This window comes from Taurulus bubalis, assembly GCF_910589615.1.
Source record: "Taurulus bubalis genome assembly, chromosome: 3".
Classification (NCBI taxonomy): Eukaryota; Metazoa; Chordata; class Actinopteri; order Perciformes; family Cottidae; genus Taurulus; species Taurulus bubalis.
Window position 1 is genome coordinate 35,948,963 of NC_136591.1, and position 12,531 is coordinate 35,961,493.

At 43.3% G+C, this 12,531-nt stretch overlaps 1 protein-coding gene across 1 annotated transcript; it reads right to left on the reverse strand.

Moving 5' to 3' along the window:
- Window positions 1-446: 446 nt before the first annotated feature.
- Window positions 447-9,031, reverse strand: sf3b2 (splicing factor 3b, subunit 2; the record flags this gene model as incomplete). Its single annotated transcript, XM_079214719.1, has 21 exons — window positions 447-747; window positions 1,168-1,359; window positions 1,454-1,553; window positions 2,197-2,298; window positions 2,677-2,819; window positions 3,129-3,236; window positions 3,341-3,448; window positions 3,851-3,940; window positions 4,094-4,243; window positions 4,357-4,584; window positions 4,695-4,775; window positions 4,865-4,987; window positions 5,109-5,366; window positions 5,608-5,705; window positions 5,815-5,923; window positions 6,329-6,423; window positions 6,874-6,964; window positions 7,548-7,778; window positions 8,106-8,156; window positions 8,405-8,451; window positions 8,902-9,031. The coding sequence occupies 21 exons, from the start codon at window positions 9,029-9,031 to the stop codon at window positions 676-678; spliced, it is 2,607 nt and encodes an 868-aa protein (XP_079070845.1). The 3' UTR covers window positions 447-675.
- Between the last annotated feature and the right edge of the window lie 3,500 nt (window positions 9,032-12,531).

Consider the following 12,531-nt stretch of genomic DNA (forward strand, 5'->3'; position numbering starts at 1 on the left):
TTCCAGTAATGCCCCACATTTTGATAATTTACTATTCAATCTATTCCTTTTAGAATCGATGGACAGTTCAGTTATGTTTTATGTAAATATTATGTTGCATTATGGTTGCAATCCAACAATATGAATTCCTTATGGTATTACAGAGAACATCGTTGAGTGTCCTAAATGGTAGCTCAGGCCACGTCCTTCATTCTACCAGTAAATATGGAGCAGAGCGAGAGCTCCTCTTCCCGCCTGTAGTCACTCTGCTTGTGACGGATCAGCTGACTCAGACTTGGCAGCTACCTTGGATTTTACCACCAGCCCATGATTATCTAATGCAAGATGAACGCTGCTTACAGTAACTCCCCACAAAGTCATGAGATGGAATATAATTAAAAGGAAACCGGGGGCAGCACAGCTGTAAAGTTTTATCATTTATTTACAAAAAAAAAAAAAAAAAACCTGAAAAAGAAACATGGCTACGAAAAACATAGGGTCAAACGGAGGGAACGCGTCAGCATTCTCATGTGACACTGATTACGTCACGAAAGCATTATCTAATTATAGTTTTAAAAAAAAGAAAAGAGGAACAAAACTGTTTACGGTTACTGGTCTAACAGATGATCGACGTTGCAGTCGGCATCCTCCAAAGTTGAAACTCTTGACAGCTCTTCCTCTCTCGCCGCTTGTGCTCTAGAACTTGAACTCTTTGTATTTCTTGGCACCGCCCCGTGTGTCCTGCGGCTGGGCCTTCCTCTTCTTTTGCTGTACGGTGACGGGAGAGGTAAAAAAAAAAAGAAGTAAAAACCACGTTATTAATATTCATGTCACCACAAAAAGAAAAAGTGAAATGACAGTCTCACTTCCTTTTAATATTTAAATAATAGTTTGTCACGTGGGGCTTTAATAAGGCCGACCTTTTCATTTCTATTAATCGTTATTGAGGTAGTTAAGTATCACATACACACTGGAAAGGTTTTCACTACACGAGCTGAGACGTAAGAACCAGCCTCTTCATCAGATGTAAAAACTGATGTCTTTTGTTGTAGAAGAGTTTCTGACAATGTGGCTTAAACTTTAATGTATTGTAACATCTGAAACTACATCTGGAGATTTGTTGTGTTTTATCTCTAAAAACCTTCTGAAGTACATGTTTGAGGACGGGCGTGCGCGTTGAGTCTGTACCTTCTGTTTGGCAGCGTGCTCAGCCACCATGTCGCTGAAGTCCTCCTTCTCCACCTGGGCCTGCTGTTCTCTGACGTGCTCCTCGTACTTCTGCGTCATGGCCATGGGGTCCAGCTCCAGCTCCTCCGGCGCCAGGGCCACCTCTACGCCCTGCGACTCCTGCCCGCCGCCCGCCTTACGAGCCGCCATGGCCTGAGAGGAAGAACGAGAGATGTAAGCAATGGTCGCGGACGTTTGACAATATACACACACACAAAACAAAAAACACACAACAGAGCGGCCTTACCCCCGACACGTCGTAGATGTGCGTTGAGGCCATCATGGCGGCTCCTACGGGCCCAGTCCGTCTCTCTGGGAGCACCGTGAACAGCTGTGGCGTCTCGTTTCTACGAACACAAAGAGCGTGGTCAAACCCAGAAAACACGGCAGAATGTTTTCTATTGATATGACACAGCCTCTAAATGACTGTTGGTTACAGGCTATTGTGGTTGGTGATCACTTCCAGCTTTGATATTAGCTGTCAGCTTATGAAGCAAATTCTAAAATCTGTAATCGAATGCTGCACAGCTTTTTATTGTTTAAACAAAGCATTTTGGCTCAGCTGCAGATAAAGATCAGGAGACACTAATATTATTAGTATTATACTTGTAGTCATAAAGGCAAAAATGCACGTAATATTATTGACGTAATAATTATCATGTTTCGTAATAATGTTTTTTTTAATGTAACGAAATATTCTGCTTCAATTCAATATCTTTCTTTACTCTAAGATTAGCAGTGGGTGTCCGTTCATTTTTCAGGTGAACTATGCAGTTATTTAAAGAGATGTTTATGTAAATGCTACATTCTGTTTTTTTATTTTTCATATTCCGAGCTCGTTCAGTTCATTAACCGAAAATGAAATGCCAAAGCGCTCCGTCTGTTCCCAGCGTGCGGCGCGGCGCGGCGTCACAGCAGGAGCCGCACTCCTGGGAGTAAATGGGAGATTTAAACGGCGGCATTGTTGTGACAATAAAGAGCGTCACTCACCCGTCCATGGCCTCCTCGATTTTCTTCTTCCTCAACTCAATCAGCTCCGGGGTCTCCATGCCGGCGGGTACTGAGGAGAAGCCTCCGGGGGTGATCAGCCCACTGAAACACAGGAGTGGGGGGGGGGGGGGGGAGACGACAGAAACGCAGCACATGAGTTTATCCGTGCGTGTGCATCTCCATGAATGCATCTTCCGTGTGCTTCTATGAATATTGAGCACTTGGAGCTTTGAGAGTAATCTGGAACATATAGGCAGAAATGGCCTCATTCACTCATTCATGCATACAGAGAAAGCGACTGACACAGGAGGACGAGAACATGCAGCCAGCAGTCACTAATCTGTGTGCATTGATAAGATTAAGAAAAACAGGCATTCAACTTTGCAGCTCTATGCAAAGAATAAATTAAAAAAAACTGTTCCTGGAGATTTAGAGACTTCTTGATTAAAATGTTGACCACAAATCGGCAGTGTCAAGCACCTGTCTGCCGGTGTGACGAATCCGGTCTCGTCTGGTTTCTCCTCGTCGCTCTCCTCCTCCTCCTCTTCCTCCGACGACTCTTCATCTGACGGCTCCAGTTCTCCCCACGGCGCGTGATCCACCTCCTCCTCCTCCGCTTTGGCCTGATCACACATTCCACATATTGTTAAGACATACATTCATTCCACAAGTTCGCCTAGAGGTCGGGCAATTAACATGTGTATATTTTCTGTTTAAGATTTTGATAGTTTTCTTCATATTCAGTTCTTAAAAAAATAAATAAAAAAAAACAACACCTTAAATATTTTCGTTTTAAATTAGGACACAGAAAAAGAACGGTGGTGACATTTCCAGGAAGAAGAAGCCCATCCACCAGACCTAATATTTACTTTTTTTCGGTAAAAAAATAAAACTAGAAGATGCCCACAGTGTTGCATGTGTGTAGTCCTGACCTGGAAGTCTGCAGCATTGGTCCCGAACACGTCGCCGTAAAGCGGTTTGCCCATTTCATCTACAGGCGGCTTCCCCCAGCCTCCAGCGTGATAACCAAACGTACAGTTCTGACAGAGAAGAGGAGCAAGATGAAGAAAATCAAACAAACTGACACACAATTTTTTTTGTTATTATTGATATAAAAAGAAAAAACTAAGTGTCGATGTCTTACGTCTGGAATTGGGGAGTTGAGTCCGGGGATCTTGAGGTTGGGGTAGGAGGGAGGGGGGCCGTACCTCTGCATGGCTATCAACCAGGGAGGAGGCACCTTGTGGGCGTTCTGGGGAGGAAGAGACACGTAAGTTCACTGACAGCAATGTTTCCTCACTAGATGCTTTCAAAACAGCAGAGAGCGCTCCTCTTAACCAACAAAGCCAAAACAAGTCTATTTGGATCCGTTGTGGGGCGCTGGGATCATTCTCTGAGGGTTTATTGCAGATATAAATAAAAGGCATTTATTGTTTTTTTTAGCTGTTATGATCTCAGTTGTTGTCTTCCTCTACTTATTTATGTGTTTGAGATTAATTTATGTAATTTAACAGCAAGGAGCACAAGTTGAACCTCATGCTAGTGAGCAAACACTGTATATGATCCTATTGGTGTATATTTGTGCAGAGAAATTGCAACTCCTTTCAGTGGTTTGCTAACTTTCACAAGGAAATATAACGTTAGTGGATCTTACAGGTCCGACTGGCATGCCCAGAGCGATACGCAGCTCATCAGACAGATCGCCCGGCTTCTTCTCTTTCAGACGAGTTTCAAATTCTTTCCCCTGAAGACACAAAAACACAGACAGGTCATTTTGTTGGCATTTTAAAAGCAGCACTTCATTTCCAGCAAGCGTGATTGCCATAAAAAAATAAAACAGTTTATTCCCACGGGATAATGAAGGAGATTTGACTGATTTACTCAAAAGATCTAGTACCTCGTAGTAAAGGTCTCCGTGGATAGTGAGCTTGGGTTTGATCTGCCATTTGAAGAAGGCGTCGTGGAGCTTCTGGTAGTCGATGTCGATCTTTCCCATCTTGGGACGAACCTTCTCCCTCATTTTGGTTTTCATGGTTTTGGCGTCCTCCTGTAAACGGAAGAAGAACACAAATGAAAAGGCTGCATCTGAAGTTCACCTCTTGTTCTTTCAAGTTGAAAGGAGCGTATGGAAAATGAACGAGAGTCACTCTGGTGTCCCACCTTCTCCTGTAGGGCCTCCCTCATCTCCTGGATCCCTGTTTTCTTGATGAACTCGGGCAGCTCAAATGGAGGCTTCTCGATACCTCTCTTGCCCTGCAGATACTTCCGCTTGAAGCACCAGTGGCGGGGCACCGGCACCGTGTTCCTGGTGGCCTTCAGGTGCACCAGCAGCTTGGGCTCGTGGGCCGTCACGTCGTGCATCTCCACTACATCGGGACGAGCCACCAGCTGGAGCAAAGACACAGGGAGAGGTTAAAACAATTCAAACAAAAACAAATCACCATTATTCAGGTGACAGGTGGAACCATGAATAATGATGACTATTAGCCTTCATTTACCTGTTTAAGTTCAGCCACAGTCAGCCTGTTCATCCTCCTCATTTTCTTCTTTGAGAGTTTTGGCAAGTCTGATCTCATGTCCTGTACAGAAAACAATATTTAAAAACCGTACATGTAAACCAACAGGATATTAATTTTTTCATTTTCATAACAAAAGGAAGGATCCTCACATCATCACTATCGTCGCTGTCTTTCTTCTCGTCCTCAAAGCCCTTTTTCCGCAGCACGGCCGTCTCCAGCAGAGTTGCCTTCTCGGGCTCCTTCTCCTTCTCCTTCTTCACATCGTCAGTCAGCTGGGAGAGACAAGGAAATGGCTTTGTTACAGCACAACAAAAGCGAATAACATAATACACCTGAAAGAAACATAAACACTCTTTGCCGGAGTGCAGCAAGCCAATAGTTCTCCGTAGCCACCTTGAACGCATCAAAGATCCTCTTGAAGAAGATGTAGTTGGGGTCGTAGATCTCCGGCTCCTCTGTGATGTACTCGATCTCCACCTCGGGCTCCTTCTCTTTGTCTTTTTCCTTCTCTTTGTCCGTGTCCTTGTCTTTCTCTGTCTCCTTCTCTTTGTCACTGCCATCCGCCTTCTTCTCATGCTCCGCCTGCTCCTTCTTCTCCAGGGCTCGCTTCTTCTTGCTCTTCTTCTTGCGGTTTCTGCGTTTGCGATTTTTCTGAAATGAAGGTCGATTAGATTTTTTAAATTAGAGTTAAAAAAAAAACGTTATGTTCAAAATGTCTATTTCGGCATTAATAAGCACATGCTTATCTTGATTACAACACACGCAGTACAATCAGATGTGAAAATGTACCGTCAGTTTAGGTTTTGTTTTCTCAACAGTGAATTAGTAACACGAAACAACTGTGATATCACAAGTACAGTCGTACTACAGGACAGGAGGAGAAAAGACTTACATCTTTCTTAGATATCTGACTGTCATCATCTTCTGTCTCAGACATGACTGGTGCAGAGGAGTTCATGTCTGTATCGGCTCCCTCATCATCTTCCTCTTCTGATAAGAAACAGAAACCGACACCGACAAATCTGATTATAAAACCAGATGCTACAGCATCCCAGTGGACATATAATGCAGTAAACCATTGAGTAGCAGCTGTACTGACCTGCGGGGTCGGTGAGCTGCTCCTGTCGGATCTCCTTCAGCTGGAGGATCTTCTCCAGAGCTTGAGGGATCTTGGGCCCACTGATGCTCACCTCCTCGCTCTGCCACACCTGGAATGAAAGCAAAAAAACACAACATGTGACTTAAAATATAGCACAGGTCGTATCTCGCTATCAATCAATGAGAGATCTGTGTCGCCCAATAAAAACTAGAAATTTGCATTGATTCTAAAGCAAATGTCCAATCTACTTCTCCGCTTTAACTGAAACATGAATGTATGTACATGTGTAATCATATAAGACAAAAAAAAAGTGTGCTTTATATTGTCAACGTTTTTTGTCTGAAACTAATCATCAAAAGTGTTATATTTCTAACAAAACACATTCTCATTGTTTAGCCTGTCAGGAATAGGGATAAAGCAACAAAAATAATTATGAAAGCTCAAATGAAATCTCCAAGCATTTCCCTTCAACGCATTACAAATAAAAGAACACATGGGGGAAATGTCTGCTTACCTCTCTGTTATCTTCTCCTGGAGGTGGTGGCACTCTCATTTTTTGGGTTGGCATCATACTGACACCAGGAGGCAGCGGCCCACGTGGATCTAAACCTGCAAAAAGACAGAGTGCAGGCGATAAAACCTCACCGACGATGTGTGATCATTTACACCAAACGTGGTACAAAAAGTCCGCCCTAAAACCTCACTGGAGAAGCCAGGCTTTGCCTCAGAGTGCAGATGAAACCACTATCACTACAATCTCCAAACGGATTCAACATTTACATGCAGCATTGATTAAGCTTTTTATTGGTTTGAAAGCAGCGTGTTAACAGGCTACTTGTAAAACGATCCGGCTATAGAGGTCATCTCTCAACTCCAACACCAGTCCTGTGCCTCAAGTTGCTAATTGGACTGTAGACAATGAGCTCACACAAATGTATCTGGAAATGTAATAATCTTTTCACTCTGTGGCTTCGCCGGAATTACATTAAAAATACATATTATGGCTATGATGACGTGCAGCAGGAATAATAAATCGAAACATAAACATGACCAACATACCTCTCACTGCGCCGATAGGAAGCATGGGTCTGGGCCCCTGACCCTGATGCATCTTAACCATCTCATGCTGACGCTCCTGTTCCATTAGCGCCTGATAGTCGAGGAAGAAGAAGATGAGACTTAAAATACACAGTTAAGGAAAAGGAGTAGAATCGAGGGTGTACGAACAACAACAAAAAAGAGAGGTAAAAGGATGCTCCATAACTAATATGGAGGTGACTATTTTGAAACGGTAATACAATTTGGAAATGTACAAAAACGCTTTCCTAAGAGTCTTTGTTACATTTGATTAAATCTCTAAATCTGAAGGGAAGTTCTATCTGACGAGGTGGACTATCTCTACCGTCTCACCAGTTCCTGCTCCAGGAGATCCTGTTCATCCATGACACGGGACTCACCCTGTGATACACAGAATCAATGAATGACTGAGCAACAGTCTGTCTGTGTGCTCTGTAGTGACTACGACAGGAGTTGCAGTGGTTTCTGACAGATTCTACAAATCAAAGCAGATATTTTATGTTGCTTTATATAATTTGTGCTTTGAGGAGGGATTTAAGGACCTGCTTGTGTTGTTTTCCTTAATCCTATCAGCTCGCAGACTGATTGCATCTCAGTGTTGTGTTTGTGCTTGAAAGGGAAAGCAAGAAGTGGATTACACAGTCAGTAAACTTCACCTGCTGCTTGGCTCTCTCTTCCTGCTGTAACACCATGGCTGCTCTGTGCTGGACCATCTTCAGCTGATCATCCTGCGATAGGCCAGGAGGGGGCAAGCCTGGGGGCTCCATGCCCATGTGGATGCCAGGTGGAGGGGGCCCTCCGGGCATCATGCTCATAGCCTGGAGCATGCCAATACCAGGAGGCATGGGTGGCATGGGCATCGGGGGCATGGGAGGGATACCTGACATCTGGAGAGAAGGAAACACAGGAGGAGAATGGGAGGTATGACGGGAACTATTATAAACATGTTATAAAATACAAATTGTATTTGACATTAGGTGTTACTAATGTGTAGGTGTATACTATACTAATACACACTAAGCTGATAAAGCCCTCATGTGCAAGAATTCTGGGCAGATCCAACAGCAGTATGCGTGATCACATCCACTATATATTTCCACTTAAAAACAAATAAGAAAGCAATGTGAGAAAACAGCACGTGATAAAATGTAATCTACATATAAAAACATCCACACATGTTCAGCTGTGTTTTCCCTTTGATATTTGACATTTACCTGGGAGCCCATTGATTTGTCGTCATTGGGTTTGCTGAGGAGGATCCCAGTCTACAGAAAGAAATGCAAACAAATAGGTGACTTTATGAGCAACAGTCTGAGAAGTAAATCGTTTAATTAACCGCATTAAGAAGGCAAAGGGTTCAAATAGTCGACATTAGCCTCTCTTCACAACTACGTTTGAATGCACAAATGTATGCAGTTGGCAAGGTGGTCAACAATGCTATAGGTAACTTGAATCAGACGAGTTAAAACTGCCGGGCACCGACTTAGTAGTAGTACTTAGTAGTTGCATGTACCTGGATCATGTACCCCTTCAGTCTGTCCATCAGCTCCTCTCTGGGACCTGACGAATGACAAAACACTTACTTTAAAAAAGGAAGAAATGCAGAGTCTGCTGTCAACAACAATACCACAGTCGTGGTATAACATCGCACCGAGGATGAGCCCCTTTAACACCAAACGGACTACCAGAGAAGCTAGCTAACGTTAACCCTGACAAGTGCTTCACGTTATATGAAGTTAGCTAGCAAGCTAACAGCTACAGCAATGCGCTACTTACCTACGGGACCATGTATGTGCAGTTGCTGCTGCTTTCAACACCGTTCAGCAACGTTAACATGCATTACTTTAGATACTGAGTCTACAATTCAAAGTGTAAACATACCGCGGGCTTAACTTTAACCAACGGACATGTTGCGTTTTGCTAGCTAGCGTTAGCACCTGACTAGCTACTGTTAGCTAAACACAGTCCTTCCTCCGCTGCCCTCTCCGGTTTTTCCCGGTCTTTTCTTACCCATCGTGGGGGCTCCCAGCTCCGCCAGCTTGGCGTGAAGCTCCGGGTGGCTCCATGTGTTCAGTGCCGCAATAGCGCTGCCTAAATCGGACTGGAGGGATTCGGTGCCCGGCGGTCCGTCGGATGCCATGTTCAGGTTCTCTCAATGGGACAACGGCGGCTGCGGAGGACACGCGTAGCGACGTAGAACGGGACGAGCGCTAAGTACGACGGGAAGTGACCCGCAGCGCTGCCTGCTGGGATATGTAGTCCGAAAAATTAACACCGCATTGACTAAATATAGCCTCTAGATGTCCTTGTTGACAGCTTTAATCTTGTGTGACATCCCTCTAATCGTTCATTATGTCTTAGTATGATTGTTTAAAACGTTCTGTTTTAAAAGCTTATACGTTTATCTTACTTTCATCTTACTTGCTAAAACAAACTTTAAATAAAACATGTATTTATGAACAAAAACAAAAAAACATTAAATATATTATTAAATATATTATAATTCCAAATGTTAACGTTGGTAGAAGTATTGAGATGTATTACTGAAATAAAAGTAACAATACCACACACACACACACACACACACACACACACACACACACACACACACACACACACACACACATATATACATGCATGCATGCATCCTCTTGATGTTGCATCTGGTCGAGATTGACCTAACTATTTAACCTACTGTTGTGTAGTTTGAGAATATAGTCTATAATATTTAATTAGGAGATGATACCGATGCTACAAAAAAAGGCCTACTGGTTGTAAAATATTAATTTGTAAACTGCAGCAGTCGATTGCATGTTGTGGAGCAAAAGGGACAATAATATCCTCGGAAATTAAGTTATCAGTAGTTTCAAATCAACTGTAAGTCAAGTTAAAAATTATATTTGAAGTACTTTACATCCCAGCACTGAACAGTGAAAGGCCACATCCGAATACATCAACTCCCATAATAATGCACAACATGCATATTGTATGTCATAGTAAGTCCCTACAGTCTATATATAAATCCACCCCCAAAAAGATTGAACTTCTTGATCTGGCCCCGTGTGAGGACAACTACAAGTGCAGGAAAGCACAGCGTGTTTAGAGCCCTCCCTCTCAGTGGAATGGGTTTTATGACTAGCGGACATTGCGCAGACGCAGTGGGAAGGGTGCACATTAGATCCAGTTCAGAGAAGAGGCAGCAGGGCGTTTGTTTCTAAATAATACGTACTGGTAGAGAGCAGGGGAGGAGTTGAACCTTCACTAAACATGGAAGGAAAGCTAAGCTGGATATTGCATGTCTAAAAAACTGCCTTCTAAAGGAAACATCTGGCAAAAGGTAAATATACAACCCCTTCCTTGACACTCGTTTCGTCTGCAGTTTGCGTCGCGCTGCAGCCAGATACATTTATTAAACTGCTTTTGACTTCCTAGCCTGAACTTTTTTTTTCCTTCTTTTTTTTTGTGACACGACAAACAACTCGGAAGTTTGTGAGTCCTGTTGTGAAAGCTGGAACCAATCACGCAAAGCAAACTCCTCGCAGCCGCGTTCCAACTTACAAAATCGTGAAATCTGCCAATTGCTTGCGCGTAAAATCTCTTGTTATCGTGCGCATTTCCCCTCGGCTGCAATACGGATAATATCTCTGATGAGAGGTGTGGCGAAACGAAACGGGTCTCGCCAGCTGTTTGTGTTGGTCAACTTGAGAAAAGTTGCAGCCTGACAGCTGGATACTGGATCTCCTCCCGGGGACCACACCCACCAGCAGGGCCTATCTGTGTGAGCATGCTTTAAAATACACTCATGTGGCTTGATATTCACTATTGCATGCTTATCTGTGTGAGCCATGCACAAGGGCATGCTTTAAATAAAATACACTCATGTGGCTTGATATATACTATGATCCAACACTCAATGTAAGATGGTGGAGTAAGTGTTATCTACAGGAACCGCCTGTTTTTAAGTGTATATGTGCGTGTGATGCCAATTTTCTGCATCCTACTTTGATAATGATCACTCCCAAGAGTCAGCATCATTAATTCTCCTCAGCAGACACAGCCTGTGTCTGGTTTCTCTGCAGCTCTATTTTTTTTCTCCACGGCTTTTAAAGCGAACACTTTTTGGGGATATTTAATTTCGCAGTGTTCGGAATATGAACCCTGTGTGTAGAAGGTCACCGGAGGCAGGTCAGAATGCTTACTCACTGCACACACACACACACTGGACCCCACACCCACCACAGGCATTACTTAGTTACACGCAGCGTGTATTTAGCAGACTGCTGAAAAACCACTGGCACACCAGACTCAAACACACACATCAGCAGAAAAGCAGCAGTGACACAGACTGCACTGACGTTGGGGGTCGGCTGGTAAACTCATGTGACCCCCAGTGTCCCATATCTTGTCTGCTTTTCATTTTACAGCTGCATATCATGTCACAAATTGTATAATACCAGCATATTATGTATGTCACCTTATGCAATTCATCCACAGTGTGTATATCATGATGAAGTCATCTCAATACACACATGTGCACACAAACAGGATGTGTTTTGGTTTGGGTGCGAGGATATTAATTACTCGTATAGTGGAATTAGCTGCAGCAGAGTCTTGGGGATTTTTTTTCTTCTGGATTGTGATTTAGCTCTCTGTTGACTCTCTGTTTGACTGGAGCTGCTGGTGAAAAAGTGTGGTGGCTTTTCTTTATGCGTCTGGACATGCAGTCTACTGCTAGTCATTTCTCATAGATGTCACTACCTGCACTGAGGTGGAGGATATATTCGTGTGTGTGTGTGTGTGTTGGGGGGGGGGGGGGGGTATGTAAGTGTATTTCACATGTGAGGGGAAATGAAATATTCATTACAGCCAGATTGAACTCCTGTTGGGCAGAGTGCGACCCCATAACACGCAGCAGAGAATAAAAGCACCAAATGGTTGTGTTGTTACTGGAATATGGTATGTGTTGTTGTTGCTTACAGGAGAGCTACATGGCACACCAACTTTGACATGATATTTTCTTTAATAACTGGTATTAAAGTAGCTTAAAAATGAAAATAAGTGCCATATACAGTGATATGCAGACCTATTAATTGAGCATTTTTGATAGTGCTAATACAAGTTTTGGTAGCAATGCTAAAGCAGTGCAAGGATAAAAACACAAAACAGCAGTACAATAACTCAGTACTGCTATATATATATATATTAGTATAATTGTAGTACTCTGGCTAGTGTGGTATAAGTACTTAGCACTTAATAGCGGCAGTAGCGGAAGTGGTCATAAAATCGTTGAATCTTTCATGTAGTTTCTGACAATAAAACGATTCTTCACAGCCTGTAAACGCGTCGCTGTGGCCACATGTTCTGTTCTGCGGCTCTCGTGAGCAGGAACATTGTTCCGTCCGTGAGCTGGGATGTTTTCAGAGGGTGCGGTTCACAGAGAGCCGTGGAAGCTGGAGTTCCTCTGAGCCAATAAGAGACAAACTCTTTTTCAGCCTCTGTTGTGACAGACAGCCGAGCCTCCAAACAGGAAGAGTGTTCAGTTCAGGGAGATGAGGTGGTTTAAAAAAAAGGAAAAGAAAAGAAAGAGACGGAGCTGAAGAAGTGTTAAAAATACACCATATGTTACTCGAACTGAGATGC